This window comes from Pristiophorus japonicus, chromosome 1, assembly GCF_044704955.1.
Source record: "Pristiophorus japonicus isolate sPriJap1 chromosome 1, sPriJap1.hap1, whole genome shotgun sequence".
NCBI lineage: Eukaryota > Metazoa > Chordata > Chondrichthyes > Pristiophoridae > Pristiophorus > Pristiophorus japonicus.
In genome coordinates, this window is record NC_091977.1 from 99,810,093 (window position 1) to 99,829,785 (window position 19,693).

Genomic DNA, 19,693 nt, shown 5'->3' on the forward strand with positions numbered 1-19,693 from the left:
GTAGACAGCTGGAAGATGTTCCATGAAGAAGGAGGCACCATAATGCCCAGCTATTCCTTTAGGCATTATAGTTTTCGAAGCGAGTGTAAGCATTTATTACTTCAAGTATTCATTTGCTTCGACCAAAATTGTTTTGATTAAACCCAAGTTAAAGTCAACATTTTGTGTTACAAACATTCAGTTTCATTTTCTTCTGGAAAAAGCATGACATACGATTTTTGACCCAAATTTGGAAAATACCTGAAAATAGAAAGCCCAAGAATAGCTAATTGCTTCATTATTTCTACATCTCTTGATAATCATTTGAAAGTACCTGGACCACTTTTTTCCACTACTGCCCTTTACTACTCTCTTCCTTCCCTGTAGACATTGAATCCTCTCTGGTTGCCCTCCGATAACTTACCTAAGTGACTATTCCATATTCTTCATATGTAAATCTGGACAGTGAATAATAGCAGGCTAATCAACTATGGGAGGCAAAACAGTGGAGCCTTATCCTGTCTTCATGTGACATCCATATATATATATATATATATACACACACACACATACATGCACAGTTTTCCAGCTGAAATCACTGGAGTGTGATGAGGAGCAGGAATCCTGATTAATGTCCCATTCCTAGTCTATGGATGCTGAGGCCAACTATAGCACTCTGTCGCCATTCCAGCTGAGATTGTCTAACAATGTCCCAGATTTGATACACTAGTCTGTATAACTCTCAACTACTCATTGCTTTAACCAGAAAATCACTAGAGAAGCATACCTGGAATGCATCGCGCAAATATAGAAATAATCATTGACCTTCACTGTGCAGAACTAAATCCTCATCTATGGTCAGATTAAAGATTAACTTTTGAATTTAATATTCCTAAAATTATTTACGAGCTTTGGTATAAGAGCGATACATTCTAGGAATTTAAGATATTAACTGAAGATCACTATATTGTCTCAAATAGAAGAATTCCAAGTTTGTCAGTCGTATAAAAGTGGAAATTTTTTCTTCATGTCACTTATGCACCAGAGAGTTACATCTCATCACTGTTGTAGTGCAGAATGGTTAAGGGTTAAGGACCCTAAATAGGCCCTGATGTATCACGCAGAGGACCTCATTACAGCTTGACTGTGCATCTCCGCTCTACTTGATTAGGCAACTGAAAACTTCAACAGATTTCATATGACTTTCATTACCTTGTGCTCCTGCGTACTTTCAAAGACTTCTGTTGTCCTTGTAACCATTTGCTCTTTATCTTTGACTTCCTGTTCCAGGACAGCAGTCCTTGTTCGCAGCTGATTCAGTAGTTTTTCTTTTTCATGGCATTCTGCATCTAGTGTGGTGTTTTCTCTCCTCAGTGAAAGGACTTCCTGTTTTGATCTTTGACACTCCTAGATACCACACAACAAAGGGGGCATATATATAAAAAATTAATATGGCTGTTACATTGCAACGCCATTAGACAACTGCTTTACTTACCTATTAAGGACCAGGGACTTAACAGCAATAGTTTTGTGTAAAGTAATTGAGTTACTGTATGGAATGTAAACATTGTGAATACAATCACATATAAAATCTAAAACTATTAAAAGGTTTTGCCAACCTCTTCCATGCCAGATACTTTGGCTTTCAACTCTCGTATTGAAGATTCAGATTTGTATTTCCTCTCGGTGAGATCCTTGTTGATAGCTTCCATTTCAACTAGCTTGCTTTCCAAGTGCTGTACTGTTTGACTGTGTGCTGCCTCTGTCTCCTTCTTCTGCTGCTCCCATTGGTGGTGGTACTGTGTTTGAGCCTAGGAAAAGGTGTAAAAGTCAGCATCAGTAAGGGCTGGGGTGTGGACAGAACAACACAAGACACTGTTTATATTTATGAATCATAAAGACAAATATATGGAGGCTCTTTGGCCCATCTAACTTATCCTTCCATAGAAACCTACAGTCTTCATAGCATCTAAGCTACTTTGAATGATTTAATTTTTTTGCAACACTATCTAGATAATTTTGTGCTATAGGAAAAAAAAACATATTTCAGAAAGGAAAGTCAAAACACAAGTACATTCCCAACAAAAAATGTCAAAATCCTGATAGTTTAAAAAATACTACATTCAAAGATATATTAAGAACTGCCCTAAACAATACTCTGCATTTTAACCATCCATTGTTACTCTCCCTTTAGTCCCTGACAAAAAAAAAGACACCGCTGTAGGACATAAATCAGAATTACTGCTACTTTTATAATAGGTCAAAAAAACTCATCTCAGTCCTAATTGGCTTACCCCTCTTCCTTACACTGACCTATGGTTCTGGACTTCCCCAACATCGGGAACATTCTTCCTGCATCTAACCTGTCCAATCCCGTCAGAATTTTATATGTTTCTGAGATCCCCTCTCATTCTTCTAAATTCCAGTGAATATAAGCCTGCCATCCCGGGAATCAGTCTGGTGAACCTTTGCAGCACACCCTCAATAGCAAGAATGTCCTTCCTCAGATTAGGAGACCAAAACTGTACACAATATTCAAGGTGTGGCCTCACCAAGGCCCTGTACAACTGCAGTAAGACCTCCCTGCTCCTATACTCAAATCCTCTCGCTATGAAGGCCAACATGCCTTTTTGCCTTCTTCATCGCTTGCTGTACCTGCATGCCAACTTTCAATGACTGATGTACCATGACACCCAGGTTCCTTTTTCCTAATCTGTCACCATTCAGATAATATTCTGCCTTCCTGTTTTTGCCACCAAAGTGGATAACCTCACATTTATCTACATTATACTGCATATGCCATGCATTTGCCCACTCACCTAACCTGTCAAAGTCATCCTGCTGCCTCTTAGCATCCTCCTCACAGCGCACACTGCCACCCAACTTAGTGTCATCTGCAAACTTGGAGATATTACATTCAATTCCTTCATCTAAATCATTAATGTATATTGTAAATAGCTGGGGTCCCAGCACTGAACCTTGCAGTACCCCATTAGTCACTGCCTGCCATTCTGAAAAGGGCCCGTTTAGACCAACTCTTTGCTTCCTGTCTGCCAACCAGTTCTCTATCCACATCAATACATTACCCCCAATACTATGTGCTTTAATTTTGCACACTAATCTCTTGTGTGGGACCTTGTCAAAAGCCTTTTGAAAGTCCAAATACACCACATCCACTGATTCTCCCATGTCCACTCTACTAGTTACATCCTCAAGAAATTCTAGAAGATTTGTCAAGCATGATTTCCCTTTCATAAATCCATGCTGACTTGGACCGATCCTGTCACAGCTTTCCAAATGCACTGCTATTACATCTTTAATAATTGATTCCAACATTTTCCCCACTGCCAATGTCAGGCTAACTGGTCTATAATTCAGTTTTCTCTCTCCCTCCTTTTTTAAAAAGTGGGGTTACATTACCTACCCTCCAATCCATAGGAACTGATCCAGAGAGTCTATAGAATATTGGAAAATGACCACCAATGCGTCCACTCTTTCTAGGGCCACTTCCTTAAGTACTCTGGAATGCAGACTATCAGACCCTGGGGATTTATCAGCCTTCAATCCCATCAATTTCCCTAACACAATTTCCTAATAAGGATTTCCTTCAGTTCCTCCTTCTCGCTAGACCCTCGGTCACCTATTATTTTCGGGAGGTTGTTCGTGTCTTCCTTAGTGAAGACAGAACCAAAGTATTTGTTCAATTGGTCTGCCATTTCCTTCTTCCCCATTATGAATTCACCTGATTGAGTGCAAGGAACCTACAGTAGTCTTCACTAATCTTTTTCTCTTCACATAGCTTATAGAAGCTTTTGCAGTCAGTTTTTATGTTCTTTGCAAGCTTACTCTCGTACTCTATTTCCCCCCTTCTAAATAAACCCTTAGTCCTCCTCTGCTGGATTCTAAATTTCTCTCAGTCCTCAGGTTTGCTGCTTTTTCTGGCCAATTATATGCCTCTTCCTTGGATTTAACACTATCCCTAATTTCCCTCGTTAGCCATGGCTGAGCCACCTTCCCCTTTTTATTTTTACACCAGACAGGGATGTACAATTGTTGCAGTTCATCCATGTAATCTTTAAATGTCTGCCACTGCCTATCCACTGTCAACCCTTTATATCATTCGCCAGTCTATCCTAGCCAATTCACGTCTCATACCATCGAAGTTATCTTTAAGTTCAGCACCCTAGTCTCTGAATTAACTGTGTCACTCTCCATCTTAAATGAAGAATTCTACCATATTATGGTCACTCTTCCCCAAGGGGCCTCGCACGACCAGATTGCTAATTAATCCTCTCTTATTACACAAGACCCAGTCTAGGATGGCCTGCTCTCTAGTTGGTTCCTCGACCTATTGGTCTAGAAAACCATCCCTTATACACTCCAGGATATCCTCCTCCACAGTGCTGCTACCAGTTTGGTTAGCCCAATCTATATGTAGATTAAAGTCACCCATGATAACTGCTGTACCCTTATTGCACGAGTCCCTAATTTCCTGTTTGATGCCATCCCCAACCTCTCTACTACTGTTTGGTGGTCTGTACACAACTCCCACTAACGTTTTCTTCCCTTTGGTGTTTCGCAGCTCTACCCATATAGATTCCACATTATCCAAGCTAATGTCCTTCTTTACTATTGCGTTAATCTCCTCTTTAACCAGTAAATCTACCCCACCTCCTTTTCCTTCCTGTCAATCCTTCCTGAATATTGAATACCCCTGGATGTTGAGTTCCCAGCCTTGGTTACCCTGGAATCATGTCTCCGTAATCCCAGTTACATTATATCCGTTAACAGCTATCTGCGCTGTTAATTCATCCACCTTATTACGAATGCTCCTCGCATTGAGACTCAAAAGCCTTCAGGCTTGTTTTTTGGTTAACTCTTTGTCCTTTTAGAATGATGTTGTAATGTGGCCTTTTTTGATTTTTGCCCTTGATTTCTCCGCCCTCCTATATCATTGGTACCTATATGCACCACGACAGCTGGCTATTCATCCTCCCCCTCCAGAATGCTCTGCAGCAGCTCCATGACATCCTGGACCCTTGCTAAGGGAGGCAACATACCATCCTGGAGTCTCATTTGCAGCCGCAGAAACGTCTGTCTATTCCCCTTATGGGTTGCCTCCACTTATCAGAGGCCCTATGTGCAGCTATGGAAACATATTAGCTGATGCTCCAATGTCAGAGTCTTTCCTTCCTTTATTCACCATACTGGAGAAACCACTGAACAGTACCCCAACATCAAGCTTCAACATCCTGCAATCTGAGCCTAAGCAGACCACAGGGCATGCTGAGGGACTGCCCAGCAGCAGGGGCTTGGCAGGAGTAGGCACAGATGAGGGAACTGTACCTCAGAGTGGTTCCATGTTTAGCTGTCCCACTCAAATGAACCATGCAGAGCTGAAAGCAGGATAACCACCACAGCACAAGAAAATGAGAATGAGAAGCACAACATCATAGTAGAATACACTCACCATATACTGCCACAGGTGAAAAACACAAGGGAAAGGAATAAAAATCATCAACACACCAAGTGGTTAAAATTGAATTTTGACTTTAGAGTTAATTTGTACTGGGGTACTTTTCTGTAGCTGATGAATGGATATGCATGCATGCTGGCTGAGCTATTAGTGTGTAGAGCCTTTGGTGGACTAGTTCATTGGGAACATGTATTCAGCAATGCTGATTTTTATTTGAAATTGGTTTACTATTGGTTGATGGATTTGTTTTCCTTCCTGTACTTCTACTACTGATGGCATCTCTTCAACCTTGGGATCATTAGTAATGTTCTCCTCAGAGCTTTTTGGACCTTCCTCTTCCCTGTAGCATGGTGACTCCTCTTCTGTGAGCATAACTGTGCAGCATACTTAGCATGGTACTATCATTTTGGATACCTTTTCAGGATCGTATGATTGCGGACCCCTAGACCATTCCAAGCAGCAGAAACTTTTCATTCCAACCATTAGAAATTTCTACAATATGCTCCATTTCTATCCATGTAGCAGCTTGGCACTTCAGAGTCAGAAGATTGTGATTTCAACTCTCACTACAGACTTGAGCACATAATCTCGAACGACATTTTTGTGCAGTCGTAAAGGAATGCTGCAGATGAAATATGAAGCCAAGGCTTTGTTTACCTGCTCAGGTGGGTGCAAAAGATCCCTTGGCACTATTCAAAGAAGAGCCGGTATCCTGGCCAACATTCCTCCCTCATCAACAGCAAAAGCAAACTGACTGGTCATTCTTTTATTTGCTGTGTGCACATTTAATGCTCTGATTTGTCTACAGAATAGTGACTGTACTTCAAAAAGTGATCCATTGACTAAACTACTCTGGAACATTCTGAGGATCTGATAAGGTATTATATAAATGCAAATTCTTTCTTTACCTAAACTTTCAAGTGTGTTGATTATTTATATTAAAACAAGTTTTACAGTTAACTTTCAACTTTACTGTCCCATACTGAATTTTTGCAATTTCTCACCTGCAAAGCCTTCTCCCGCTCTGTGGTAACTTCCTGGCTGTGCTTGTTTGATAGCAAGTTTGTATGTGTTGCCCATTCGTTACGTAATCTGTCCAGTTCTTTACTCTTATCTGCCAAGGTCTAAACAGGAAAATCCAGCAGTAAATACAGATTCGCCAAAACAGAGAAGCCTAATTAAGAATACTAAAATGCCCTTTGTAAGGTTGACTTATTTTGCAGCTATAAATAAAAACAGAAAATTAGGTAGAAATGTACTGTGTGTACAGCAAACAATATAGTATCCATACACTTAAAAGGTTCCGTTTCCTTCTTATGCATACTTTAACCATCCATTTCACTCGGTCCATAAAAAAAGCTCGATTAATTTTCTTTAGATCAAGATTTTGTCATGGTCCAAATTGAAGTGTTAGCTGTGGCTCAGTGGGTAGCACTCTCGCCTGAGTCAGAAGGTTGTGGGTTCAAGTCCCACTCCAGAGACTTGAGTACAAAAATCTAGGTTAACACTTCAGTGCAGTACTGAGGGAGTGCTGCACTGTCAAAGGTGCCAAGGACCCGTCTGCCTTCTCAGGTGGACGTAAAAGATCCCATGGCACTATTTCGAAGAAGAGTAGGGGAGTGCTCCCCGCCGTCCTAGCCAATATTTATCCCTCAATTAACATCACTTAAAAAACAGATTATCTGGACATTATCACATTGATGTTTGTGGCGAGTTTGCTGTGCGCAAATTGACTGCCAAGTTGTCTACACTTCAAAAGTACTTAATTGGCTGTAAAGTGCTTTGGGATGTCCCGAGGCCATGAAAGGCGCTATATAAATGCAAGTCCTTCTTTCGGTGCTCCAGCACATGCCGGGAATGCATATTGGGAAACTGCATAAACTTGATCTACTAATTTTACTGGATGGGAAATTATGGAATGGGGCTGCACAATTTCTCAATTTCCATTCCCAATGTGTGCCAAGAGTGATGGAACAGTCTTTAGAATTTAAGTTACTAATCTAGATTTTCTTACAATGTTGAAAGAGATTTTTTTTTAAAATAGCATTGGAAAGGCACAAAAAACTCCCAAAATACCTCATCATACAAATGGTGAACAATATTTAAAGCGGGCCCCGTCAACATATTTAAAGCAGGCTCCGTCAACATATTTAAAGCAGGCCCCATCTGTGCATTTGGATTTAATTTTTTTTTTAAATAGAACAGTTGCTGCGCACGTTTCCTAGGATTCGGGAAATCCACCAGTAAAAGGAAGGCAGTAGCTGCCGGCTCAAGAAATAAGTACCATTTACAGGGTCTTTCCCCTCTCCCATGATGGCCTTCTTTCCATCCCCCTCTTTGCATAAAAGAATGTTGAAATGGACACTGAGCAAGAAGGTTGATTCCAGAGATGAAGGGGTTGACTTATGAGGAAAGGTTGAGTAGGTTGGGCCTCTACTCGTTGGAATTCAGAAGATAGTGAGGTGATCTTATCAAAACGTATAAAATTGAGGGGGTTTGACAAGGAGGATGCAGAGAGAATGTTTCCACTGATAGGGGAGACTAGAACTAGGGGGTATAATCTTACAATAAGGGGCTGCCCATTTAAAACAGAGATGAGGAGGAATTTCTTCTCTTTGAGGCAGCAAAATTTACAGATTTACAACCCTGTGAGAGCTGTGAAAGCTGGGTCAATTTAAGACCGAGCGAGACAGTTTCTTAACCGATAAGGGAATAAGGGATTATCGGGAGCGGGCAGGGAAGTGGACCAGAGTCCATGATCAGATCAGCCATGATCTTATTGAATGGAGCAGGCTCGAGGGGCCTTATGGCCTACTCCTGCTCCTATTTCTTATGTTCTTATTAAGAGAAATAATTTTTTTTCGAGGGTGGCAGGGAATTGAGAGGTTGGGAAAAGACTGATAACGTGAACTTTTTAATGAGTTTTTTGAAGACAGAGATATAGCAAGAAGGTATTCCAGGGGATAGGATAACAACTTACATTTTTGTAACACTTATTACATGACAAAAGATGACAGAGTGCTTTACAGGTTAGTCGATAGCATACGGACACCAAGATCTGGGGAGCAGGGAAAGGAGGTCAAGTGAGGACAAAAGTATAGTTGAAGAGGAGGGTCTTGAAAACAGTGAGCAAGCTGCTACAGTAAGATACTGAGTGAGTGATTCCAGAGGGTGGGGGTAAGGCAAGTGAAACGGCGGTGACCAATGATGGAAGTTAGCAATATTTTGAGATGCAAGAAGGCAGCTTTGGTAATGGACTAGTTGTGGGACTGAAAATTCATCTCAGGATCAAATAGAATGCAGAGGGGTTTTACACCACCAATTCCTTCCAAGTGAATATCCAAGGAGGTTGATGGACCAGAGACGCACAGGTGCCAGTGAGAATTAAATCACAATTTCCATTTTGTTAATGATGAACTACTGGAAGTTATAACTCATCCAGGACTTGATGTCTGACAGGCAGTCAGGAATACAGTACCAATCAATATTAGTGCCAGAGAAAGAGTTGGGTGTTAATGGCGTACATGTGGAAGCCAGTCACTTCCTTGCAGATATTGTCAGGGGGGAACCAAAGATGGAACCGTGTGGCACAGCAGAGGTGACCACACAGACAAAGAAGAAACTACTTGAAGATACATATTGCGAAAGAGGAAGAAAATCTCGAGAGTGATGCCATGGAGGTAGACGACGGGAAACAATGGTGAAGAATGGGATGGTCAATAGTTTAAAAGTCAAGGAGACATATATTAAGCCTCAGTCATAGAGGAGTTGATCAGTTTACTCTGTGCTTTCAATGCCTGCTCATATGTCTGAAAATGGGGAAGGCAAAGCGCCATATGTGCATCCGCAATTAAATGAGTACTTTCAGTCCAATTCCATCATTTTGCTTCGTTGACCAACAGGAAGTGTTGAAGCATCACATTGGTAATGACATCCTGACTGATGTTTCTTCAAGGCGAAAACTTCAGGGCAGCTCAAGTCCGGAGTCGGCAAACTAACTTTCACTTCTGATGCATAGCAATGCACACTGGTGCTTCAGTTCATGCCACCATTATGTTGCATCAATCAAGATTTTTATTTACAAACCTGTTGCGTAATGCTTAATCTTTTTGTTAAGCCCTCTTCTGTTCTATGCAACCTTTCGTGTAGTGAACTATTTTCTATCTGAAAAAGGAAAAAAACTGTTTAAATTAGCTATATTTTGTCTATTAAAAAGGGCTTCTCAATTACAATTTGCCATGTTAATGGTCAGTATTATTCATAACATGATGCTTCATTTAAATACCATTTAAAAACATTTTAAAAAGGATGCAATTTTGTCACATTAAGCAATACGCCATTAAAATTCGTATTGACATTAGAATTAAACCACCTTGTACACATCTTTTATCTTATTTTCTCCTCAGTTGGGTTCTTCTCACTTCCGCTATATGATTTTACAACTTTAGTCAGAGATCATTCGGAATGGCGGAGTTTAATACGAAATGGTATGGTTCTGGAAATAATTATACTCTGATTATTGATCAGTGGCCAGAGATCCACAATAAAGGAGGACTAAATGGACACAAGGTTCTCTGCAACATACTCCGTTTCATATTGGTTAAATCTGATAGCTCAGGTACATAGATATTTTATTCATGGTAGAGGAACAAAAAGGACAATATTGATGTCGGGTTAATTAAAACTGTGCTTCTGCATGACAGCCACAGTAGTGCCAGAAAAATTGTGTTTAGATCATAGAATTGTTGCAGCACGGAAGGAGGCCATTCGACCAATCGAGCCTATGCCGACTCTTAGTCAGTCTCACTCCAGTGCCCTTTCCCCATAAGCCCATGTAAATGTTTTTCCTTCAAATACTTATCCAACTCCCTTTAGAAAGATAAAATTGAGTCTGCCTCCACCACCTTTTCTGGCAGTAGATTCCAGATCTTAACCACTCGGTGCGTAAAAAAGTTTTCTCTTATGTCGCCTCGGGTTCTTTTACCAATCACTGTAAATCTGTGTCCTCTGGTTCTCTATCCTTCTGTCAATGGGAACAGTTTCTCTCTATCTACCCTGTCCAGACCCCTCATGATTTTGAACACCTCTATCAAATCTCCTCTCAATCTTCCCTGCTCCAAGGAGAACAACCCCAGCATCTCCAGTCTATCAACGTAACTGAAGTCCCTCATTCCTGGAATCATTCTCGTAAATCTTTTCTTCACCTTTCTAAAGTGTGGTACCCAGAATTGGACACAATACTCCAGTTGGGGCCAAACCAGTGTTTTATAAAGGTTCATCATCATTTCCACACTTTTGTACTCTATACCTCTATTTATGAAGCCCAAGATCCCGTAAGCCTTTTTAACAGCTTTCTCAAATCAGCCTAGCCACCTTCAACGACTTATGCGCACATACCCCCAGGTCTCTCTGTTCATACACCCCCTTTAGGATTGTACCATTTAGTTTATATGTCCTCTCCTCATTCTTTCTACCAAAAAGCATATTTTTCTGCACTAAATTTGATCTGCCACATATCCGCCCATTTCACTAGCCTGTTTGTCTTCCTGAAATCTATCACTCTCTTCCTCACTGTTCACTATACTTCCAAGTTTTGCGTCATCTGCAAATTTTGAAACTGTGCCCTGTATACCCACGTCCAAGTCATTAATATATATCAAGAAAAGCAGTGGTCCTAGAACTGACCCCTGGGGAACAGCACTGTACACTTTCCTCCAGTCCAAAAAACAACCATTCACCGCTACTCTCGGTTTCCTGTCACTTAGCCAATTTCGTATCCATGCTGCCACTGTCCCTTTTATTCCATGGGCTTCAATTTTGCTGGCAAGCCTATTTTGTGACACTTTGTCAATGTGTTTTGGAAATCCATGTACACTACGTCAACCGTATTACCCTCATTAACCCTCTCTGATACTTCATCAAAAAATTCGATCAAGTTGGTTAAACACGATTCGCCTTTAACAAATCCGTGCTGGCTTTCCTTAATTAATCCCATCCAAGTGACTGTTAATTTTGTCCTGGGTTACCGTTTCTAAAAGCTTCCCCACTACCGAGGTTAAACTGACTTGCCTGTAGTTGCTGGGTTTATCTTTATTCCCTTTTTTGAACAATAGTGTAATATTTCCAATTCTGCACTACTCTGGCACCTGTGGAAGATTGGAGTATTATGGCCAGTACCTCTGCAATTTCTGCCCTCAATTCCCTCAGCATCCTAGGATGCTTCCCATCCGCTTCTGGTGATTTATCTACTTTATGTACAGCCAGCCTTTGTAATATCTCTTCTTTATCCATTTTTATCCTATCAAGTGTCTCCACTATCTCCTCCATTCATAATCATCATAGGCGGTCCCTCGAATGAAGATGTCTTGCTTCCACGAATTCACAGATCTTTCGATGAAGGACCCAATGTTTCGGTCCTGAACTCCAATTGAGGGGGTGGAAGATGCCTGTGCGTGAATTTTTTTTCAAGTGTGGTGACCGTTGCACACCAGCCACCACACGGGCTAGGTCTTGGTCCAGTGGCAAGGATTAACCAAGACGACTGGAGACCTGCTCTGCTGCATGGACCTAGCGCAAACACTACGTCTATGGCAGCATCCTCTTCCTTGGTGAAGACGGATGCAAAGTACTCATTTAATACCTCAGCCTTAACCTCTGCCACCATGCATAGCTCTCTTTTTTGGTCCCGAATCGGTCCCACCCCTCCTCTTACTACCCTTTTACTATTTAGGCCTATAGAAGACTTTTGAATTACCTTCGATGTTGGCTGCCATTCTATTCTCATACCCTCTCATATTTTCTTTTTCACTTCTCCTCTGACCCTGCTATACATAGCCCGATTCTCAGATGTATTTGCAACCTGACATTCTTTATCCGTTTCTTCATTTGAAAATCCTAGAGCATCTGGTATTCCCAGGCAGTCTCTCACCAAGCCTTACTCTGCTTAGCTTCTGAGATCAAGCCGGACTGGGCTCTATCTGTGGAAGTCAGCAAAGCCTATTGCACCTGGTATTCCCAGTCTCCCATCCAAGCATGAACCAAGCCTAACTCCTACGGAAGGCGGTGCTATTTGAGTAACGTGGAAGTCCACTGCGGTTGGAGGTACTGACCAGCTCGATTCTTCTGGTTTTCAGGCAATTTGATGTCAAGTTATACTATAATGTACTTTCTTGTTCTCTTTGTCATCTTAAAAAAAAACTGAGCTGTCAGAATTTTGCTAAATTTGGTTAAGCTAGCTCTATGTATTTTAGTTTGGAATGAAATGCTAAATTTGCAAGAGATAAATTTAAAAAAGGTAATGAAAATAGAATTTGGAAAATGTAAAAAAAGCATTTGTATTATTGTTACAAATATTATAGCCAGAAATCACTAAATAAATTCACATCAGATTATTACAACAGCAGTGCTGAGAGGAACATTCCATTATTGCAGCAATTAACCAGAACAAACATAAGAGTACAACTAATACTCTCATAAGAAATGGACAGTAGAAACTAACCTTCACATTTTGAAGACAGATTGCTAAATATTTTTTTACATCACTATCATTTCCTGGAAGTAACTTTAAGGAGAGATGGGTGAGATGCTTGAATGGATTGGTTTCTATTATATCTAAGCTTGCAGGCATGCGATCCAATGCTGGAGATTGAGTTAGCAATTGAAGCATAAACCTGTGGAAAATCAACAATGAGAAGAATTTTAAAATCAGAAATTTTTAGAAGACAATTAGAAATAAAGAAATAACTTTCATTTATATAGTGCCCTTTACAACCTCAGGATGTCCCAAAGCACTTCATATCTAATTAAGTAGTCACTGTTGTAATGCAGGGAAAAGTAGCAAACAATTTGTGCACAGCAAGGTCCCAGAAATAGCAATTAAGTAGATGACCAAATAATCTGTTTAAGTGATACTGGTTGAGGCATAAATATTGGCTAGGATAATGAGAACTTCTCTGGTCTTCTTTGACTCATGCCATGGGATCTTTTATGTCCATCTGAGAAGGCAGACGGCCTCAGTTTAACGTCTCATCCGAGATAATGCACCTTTGACAGTGCAGCATTCCCTCAGTACTGCAGTGACGTGTCAGCCTAGTCTCTGGAATAAGTCTCTGACCTTCTAACTCAGAGGCAAGAGTGCTACCACAGAGCCAAGGTTGACACTAGGTTATTTAAGTATACAGAAAATAAATTGTTTCCTAATCTATCTGGTGTTTTGCTTCTGCTGAACACCCTCCACGCTGCCAATCCCAGTTTTTCCACCACCTTTTTGAGGAGGTGGTGAAGGGTGGGCAACTGAACATTCAAAAAGCCTATTCAAAACACTGGAAGGCCAATGACATGGGTGTATCGACAAATAGTATTTTGTGCAAGTTAACTGAATGAAACACCTGCAGAGAACAGTAGATACAACTGATGTACAGAATGTGCTGCATGATTAGGAAACTACAAGAATGACCCCTAAAAGAAATATGGACAAAGTAGGATTTTGTTTTACAATCCGTTTCACATATGCTATTTGTTGGAAAGGTGATGCATGTATTTTGTACCTCAGTTCTGCTCCTGTAATCTTCTAGTACTACACACCTTCATCCACACGGCTGGACACCTTGCTGCATAGAGCTCTTTCACAACTAAAATGTCCAACAGCAAACAGTTCTGAAGGTTTCTATGCTGCAAGACTGCCTTGTTGGTATTTAATCTCAATCAAGAACCATTTCAGTCTGGACAATTCAGTGCCCAAATGTCCCTGAATATTTTAATTTGGATGCTCCTAATTGGGATTGAGGACTGGGAAGAATGCCAAGCAAGATATAACCCTTTATTGTTGGCAGCCCATATATAAGGTACAGCTCGATAATTCAAGTCTAAGGTTACCCTCTTGGTACATAATTGGAAAAAGTGAACTGCACAGAACTGATGAAATGATATTTCGATCCATCTTCCCCTCCAACCACATGCCACCACCCTCCACCCCCCTCCAAATTGCTAGAACTGTTACCAAAATTGAATCAGGAGTCAACAATCTGATCAGTAACGGAAACCCAAACTACAGTGGTGTACCCTAGGTTGGAAATAACAGGATGAATGACTAAACTCCAACAGATCTGTAGATTATGGTCCATATCAGAAATGTTAGTTATTTAGTACAATAGAAAACTCACTTGATTTTTACAATTCAAGGCTGTAAAAAGTTTAACTGTTTTACAAAACTGTACGTCTAAAAGAGTGCGGACAACTAATCCTAGGAGTTGAAATCAATAGAAATTAATACTTCTGTATCTAGATACAAACCCACCTTGGCACCTCTTTGCTTTGTTCCTGGATACATTGGTCCAAAAGCTCTATGAATCGCTGGGGGAAAGCAGAAAATTCTACTAGCAGTCCTTGCTGATTCTTTAAACTGTAAAATTAAATAGTTATGATGTTACGTAGTACAGTATTCACAGCACAAAAACAGGCCATTTGGCCCAACAGGTGTTTATGTTCCACGCGAGCCTCTTCTCACCGTACTTCATCTTACCCCATCAGCACAGCATTCTATTCCTTTCTCCCTCTTATCTAGCTTCCCCTTAAATTCATCTGAGCTCTTTGCTTCAACTACTCCATGTGATTGCAAGTTCCACATTACCTCCACTGAGTGAAGAGGTTACTTCTGATTTTTTAATTTTTTTTTTTTTTAAATTGGATTTATTGGTGACTATCTTATATTTATTGGTGACTATCTTATATTTATGGTCCCTAGTTTTGGACTCCCCCACAAGTGGAAACATCTTCTCTACGTCTACCCTAACAAACCGTATGAATATTTTAAAGACCTCTATGAGGCCATCTCTCAACCTTCTCTTTTCTAGAGAAAAAAAAAAGAGTCCCATTATGTCTAGTCTTTCCCGATAGCTATAAGCTCCCAGTGAGGGGACCTCATAGAAACGTTTAAAATTCTGATGGGTTTAGACAGGTTAGATGCAGGAAGAATGTTCCCAATGTTGGGGAAGTCCAGAACCAGGGGTCACAGTCTAAGGATAAGGGGTAAGCCATTTAGGACCGAGATGAGGAGAAACTTCTTCACCCAAAGAGTGGTGAACCTGTGGAATTCTCTACCACAGAAAGTAGTTGAGGCCAATTCACTAAATATATTCAAAAGGGAGTAAGATGAAGTCCTTACTACTTGGGGGATCAAGGGGTATGGCGAGAAAGCAGGAAGGGGGTACTGAAGTTTGATGTTCAGCCATAAACTCATTGAATGGCGGTGCAGGCTAAAAGGGCTGAATGGCCTGCTCCTGCACCTATTTTCTATGTTTCTACATTTCTGGTCTCATTCTTGTAAATCTTTTTTGCACCTTCTCCAGTCCCTCTATATTTTTGTAATATGGAAACCAGAACTGAACTCAATACTCCAAGTATGGTCTAACCAAGGTATTACCTCACATTTTCCGATGGAATACAATGTCGGAAAATGTGAGGTCATCCGCCTTGGGGAAGAAAAAAAAACAGTAAAAGGGAATATTATTTGAATGGGGAGAAATTACAACATGCTGCGGTGCAGCGGGACCTGGGGGTCCTTGTGCATGAATCCCAAAAAGTTAGTTTGCAGGTAATCAGGAAAGCGAATGGAATGTTGGCCTTCATTGCGAGGGATGGAGTACAAAAGCAGGGAGGTCCTGCTGCAACTGTACAGGGTATTGGTGAGGCCACACCTGGAGTACTGTGTGCAGTTTTGGTCACCTTACGTAAGGAAGGATATACTAGCTTTGGAGGGGGTACAGAGACGATTCACTAGGCTGATACCAGAGATGAGGGGGTTACCTTATGATGATAGACTGAGTAGACTGGGTCTTTACTCGTTGGAGTTCAGAAGGATGAGGGGTAATCTTATAGAAACATTTAAAATAATGAAAGGGATAGACAAGATAGAGGCAGAGAGGTTGTTTCCACTGGTCGGTGAGACTAGAACTAGGGAGCACAGCCTCAAAATACAGGGGAGCCAATTTAAAACCGAGTTGAGAAGGAATTTCTTCTCCCAGAGGGTTGTGAATCTGTGGAATTCTCTGCCCAAGGAAGCAGTTGAGGCTAGCTCATTGAATGTATTCAAATCACAGATAGATAGATTTTTAACCAATAAGGGAATTAAGGGTTATGGGGAGCGGGCGGGTAAGTGGAGCTGAGTCCACGGTCAGATCAGTCATGATCTTGTTGAATGGCGGAGCAGGCTCGAGGGGCTAGATGGCCTACTCCTGTTCCTAATTCTTATGTTCTTATCTCTCAATCTTGTCAAGAAGAAATGGAGGTGAGGGGAAGAAAGAATATTTACAATATATATCAGCTCCCACCCTCCTCAAATCTAACCTTCTAGCAAGTAGAAAGAATTATTGAAACAAAACTATAAAATGTACTGAAACTCGACTCCCGGACTGGAACATATATTGATCCTTATTATTTCCCATGAAACTATTTACTACAGTTAATATCTACTGACAATTCGGTGCCATGTGAAGAACTAACATGACAAGTCTTCAAAGAATGAGAAAGTTGCACTGAATTTTAATAGGTTTAAAAACATTTTTTATACAATTTGGGCTTGCCATTTACACTGGTTACTCATGCTCACCACAAAAGGGAGCTTCCAGATGCACAAAGTTGTGCTTGCCTCAGGGCTAACAATCTACTCTTGCCACCAGTTTATACAGGATACAGTAGATTTCCCATTGTCTAATCTTAAACTTGTGTAGAAAAAAAACCCACAGACAAACTCAAATTAAAAATTTAGCTAGAAAAAAAATGTATACACAAGCAAGCTAAATCAGCAGTAAAAACTGTCACTATACATACTACTTAACTTTCTCCAGCATTATACATTTTAACTGTTGAGTTTAACAAACATTTCAGAATACTCAGAATCCTTATTCCCATAGTTTCTGCTGAAGCAAAATATGGACTTCTGTGCCCCAGTGACTCAGCCATGTAACTCCCAAGATAATTGAAGGCACTAGAATTGTGACCATTATGCACCTAATGGCCCGAATTTTGCACTGGGAGGCGAACAGCGCTCACTGATACTATGGAGTAAATTGGACAGTGACTTTGAGTCCCCACATGAGCAGTGAAACACGGAAATCCGGAAGTTGTGATCCAAGTGGCCCTGTTCCTTTATAGGCTGTGCTACAACAGAACCTCCCTGAAATCAATGTAGCGGCATGAAGTTGCAGTACTTAGCCACTAAACACACCAGAAAAAGGTTACGGCTGGTACATTCAAGAGTAAGTGGATTTTAACGGCGTGATCAGTCATAATTACTCCCAAACAACCTCTCTGGCCCTGAATGCAGTTTACGTGTGGCATCTCATTTCTTCAGAATTTAATTAGCATTGGAGATTTTTTTTAATTAATTTTTTTAATAAAATGTTTTCTGTCTTTCTCTTTTATCTCTCTTAATGCCATCTTTCTTTCCTAATCTCTACTTCACTTTCTATACATGATTTTAATCTAATTTATAATTCCCGGTTTAGAGTCTGTGACTCTGAGGATTCTTCAATCTGATTGGTTGAAGAGTCTCGTTATTGCTTTCACTACTCAGACGCCACAAATCCCCTGTAGAGGGCGCTGCACTGTATGCCGGCAAGTCTACGCTTGAAAGCCCATGAAAACTCTGAGCAGCTGTAGCGTAGGGAATGACTGCCATTCCTTCACTGCTGACCGCAAAATCCGGGCCATTATCTCAGTGACAGCCTTACACATATTAAGGTTTCACAAGTTGGAGATGTTGATCTGAAATCTATAAAATAACCGCTGCTTTAAAAGCATCCATAATTTGATTAGCTAGAGTCATAAGAGAATTCATATTGCAATTTAACATTTGATGCCCCAGGCAAAGCCAAGTATTTTCTTTAATTAAATGTTAACAATACAAAAGAACTCTCAACTGAGACAGCAATTAACATAAGCTGATATGAATAAAAAGATTCCGAGTGTGTGTAAGAGTGTATCTGACTGCTCAAATTTTAAAAAGTCACTCAGCATGCAAACTGAACCAATCACACATTTTTTTAAATTTTAAATATTTTTGAATTATTTCTTGCTCCAAAACGTGCAACATTATACCAAAATAAGCTTGGTATAAGAATCTGAACTGTAGTAGTAGCATGGTGTATGGTGTATGGTGAGCTATTTTTTATAAAGAATTTAAGGAACCTCCTGGAAGAGTATAGGAGACAAACTGTGGAAATAGTTTTACCCTCTTCCTTGAAATGATGCCAACGCCCTGCATTTTGCCTGGTCATTCAGAAGGTACCCCCTGGTCTTCTCAAGTTTGTTTTCTCTCTTTTTCTTCAGTTGGTCTCTCCAACTTCAACTGGTAAAACTGTTATATGCGCTTGTGACTGGCATTTTCTGACCATCTGGTGTCATTCATTTATTTGTGACTTTTATTTTCATAATCAATACTCAAAATAATTAGGACTTAGATGATTATTAAAACTACCCTCAGTTATTAAGATACATCAGGTTTTGCTTTCTGTTCAATTGCTATTTCCGTGTCTTTCTTGATTACTTTATAAAATTTCAGAATAGGGGAAAAAAAATAGTTGAAAGTAACATGGGTAACAATACTATTGAAGTCAAGCGATATAGTCTTGGGTTATGTTTCTAACTACACCATCAAACCACGAGACCCATAAACCCAAACAGAACCAGTAACTTTACACATGTTCTATCAAATAATAGTTATAGAATTTATAACCTACCTTTGAAAATCTTCTTCACCAATCGTAAGATTATGCAAGAAGAATGGATCTGTGTCATCAGTCAAACGGATGGTTAAATCCTAAGACAAAGCATAGAAATTAATCTTTTAGAAAAACAATTGAAACAGCTCTCAAGTGTTAACAGTTGGTACTTAAAATTCAACAATGGCAGAGGCAGACAAAAAATAAACTCCTTTGAACCTGTAACATACTGTTCTATGGTGCAATGTTCGTTCTTTGACATGCCACACCATAACATTGACAGATTTTTTTTGTAACTTTCAATTATATGCAAATAAAAATCTGCAATCTTCAAATGGTGAACGTAAATATTACAGAAATGTTTTAATCTATTATTGAAGCAAATCGAATTGCAAGAAAATTAGCAATAATTTACACGAATCAAGTTTCACTCAAAGAAGCCACAAGATTACTGATGTAGTTAATGCCAATGTCACTGGTCGAGGTACTTTGTTGGTGCAATAATACATGACATTGGCAT

At 40.1% G+C, this 19,693-nt stretch overlaps 1 protein-coding gene across 3 annotated transcripts in view; it reads right to left on the reverse strand.

Annotated features, from left to right (window-relative positions):
- Positions 1-19,693, reverse strand: part of LOC139264828 (spindle assembly abnormal protein 6 homolog) — a 118,662-nt gene that overhangs the window by 48,177 nt on the left and 50,792 nt on the right. For all 3 annotated transcript variants that reach the window (XM_070881945.1, XM_070881943.1, XM_070881944.1), the window contains exons 3-9: positions 19,192-19,271; positions 14,751-14,855; positions 12,954-13,125; positions 9,542-9,619; positions 6,460-6,579; positions 1,599-1,790; positions 1,192-1,386 (exon numbers count right to left, since the gene is read on the reverse strand). In XM_070881945.1, the coding sequence (XP_070738046.1) occupies positions 1,192-1,386; positions 1,599-1,790; positions 6,460-6,579; positions 9,542-9,619; positions 12,954-13,125; positions 14,751-14,855; positions 19,192-19,271 (942 nt within the window). The remainder of the gene's footprint in view (positions 1-1,191; positions 1,387-1,598; positions 1,791-6,459; positions 6,580-9,541; positions 9,620-12,953; positions 13,126-14,750; positions 14,856-19,191; positions 19,272-19,693) is intronic.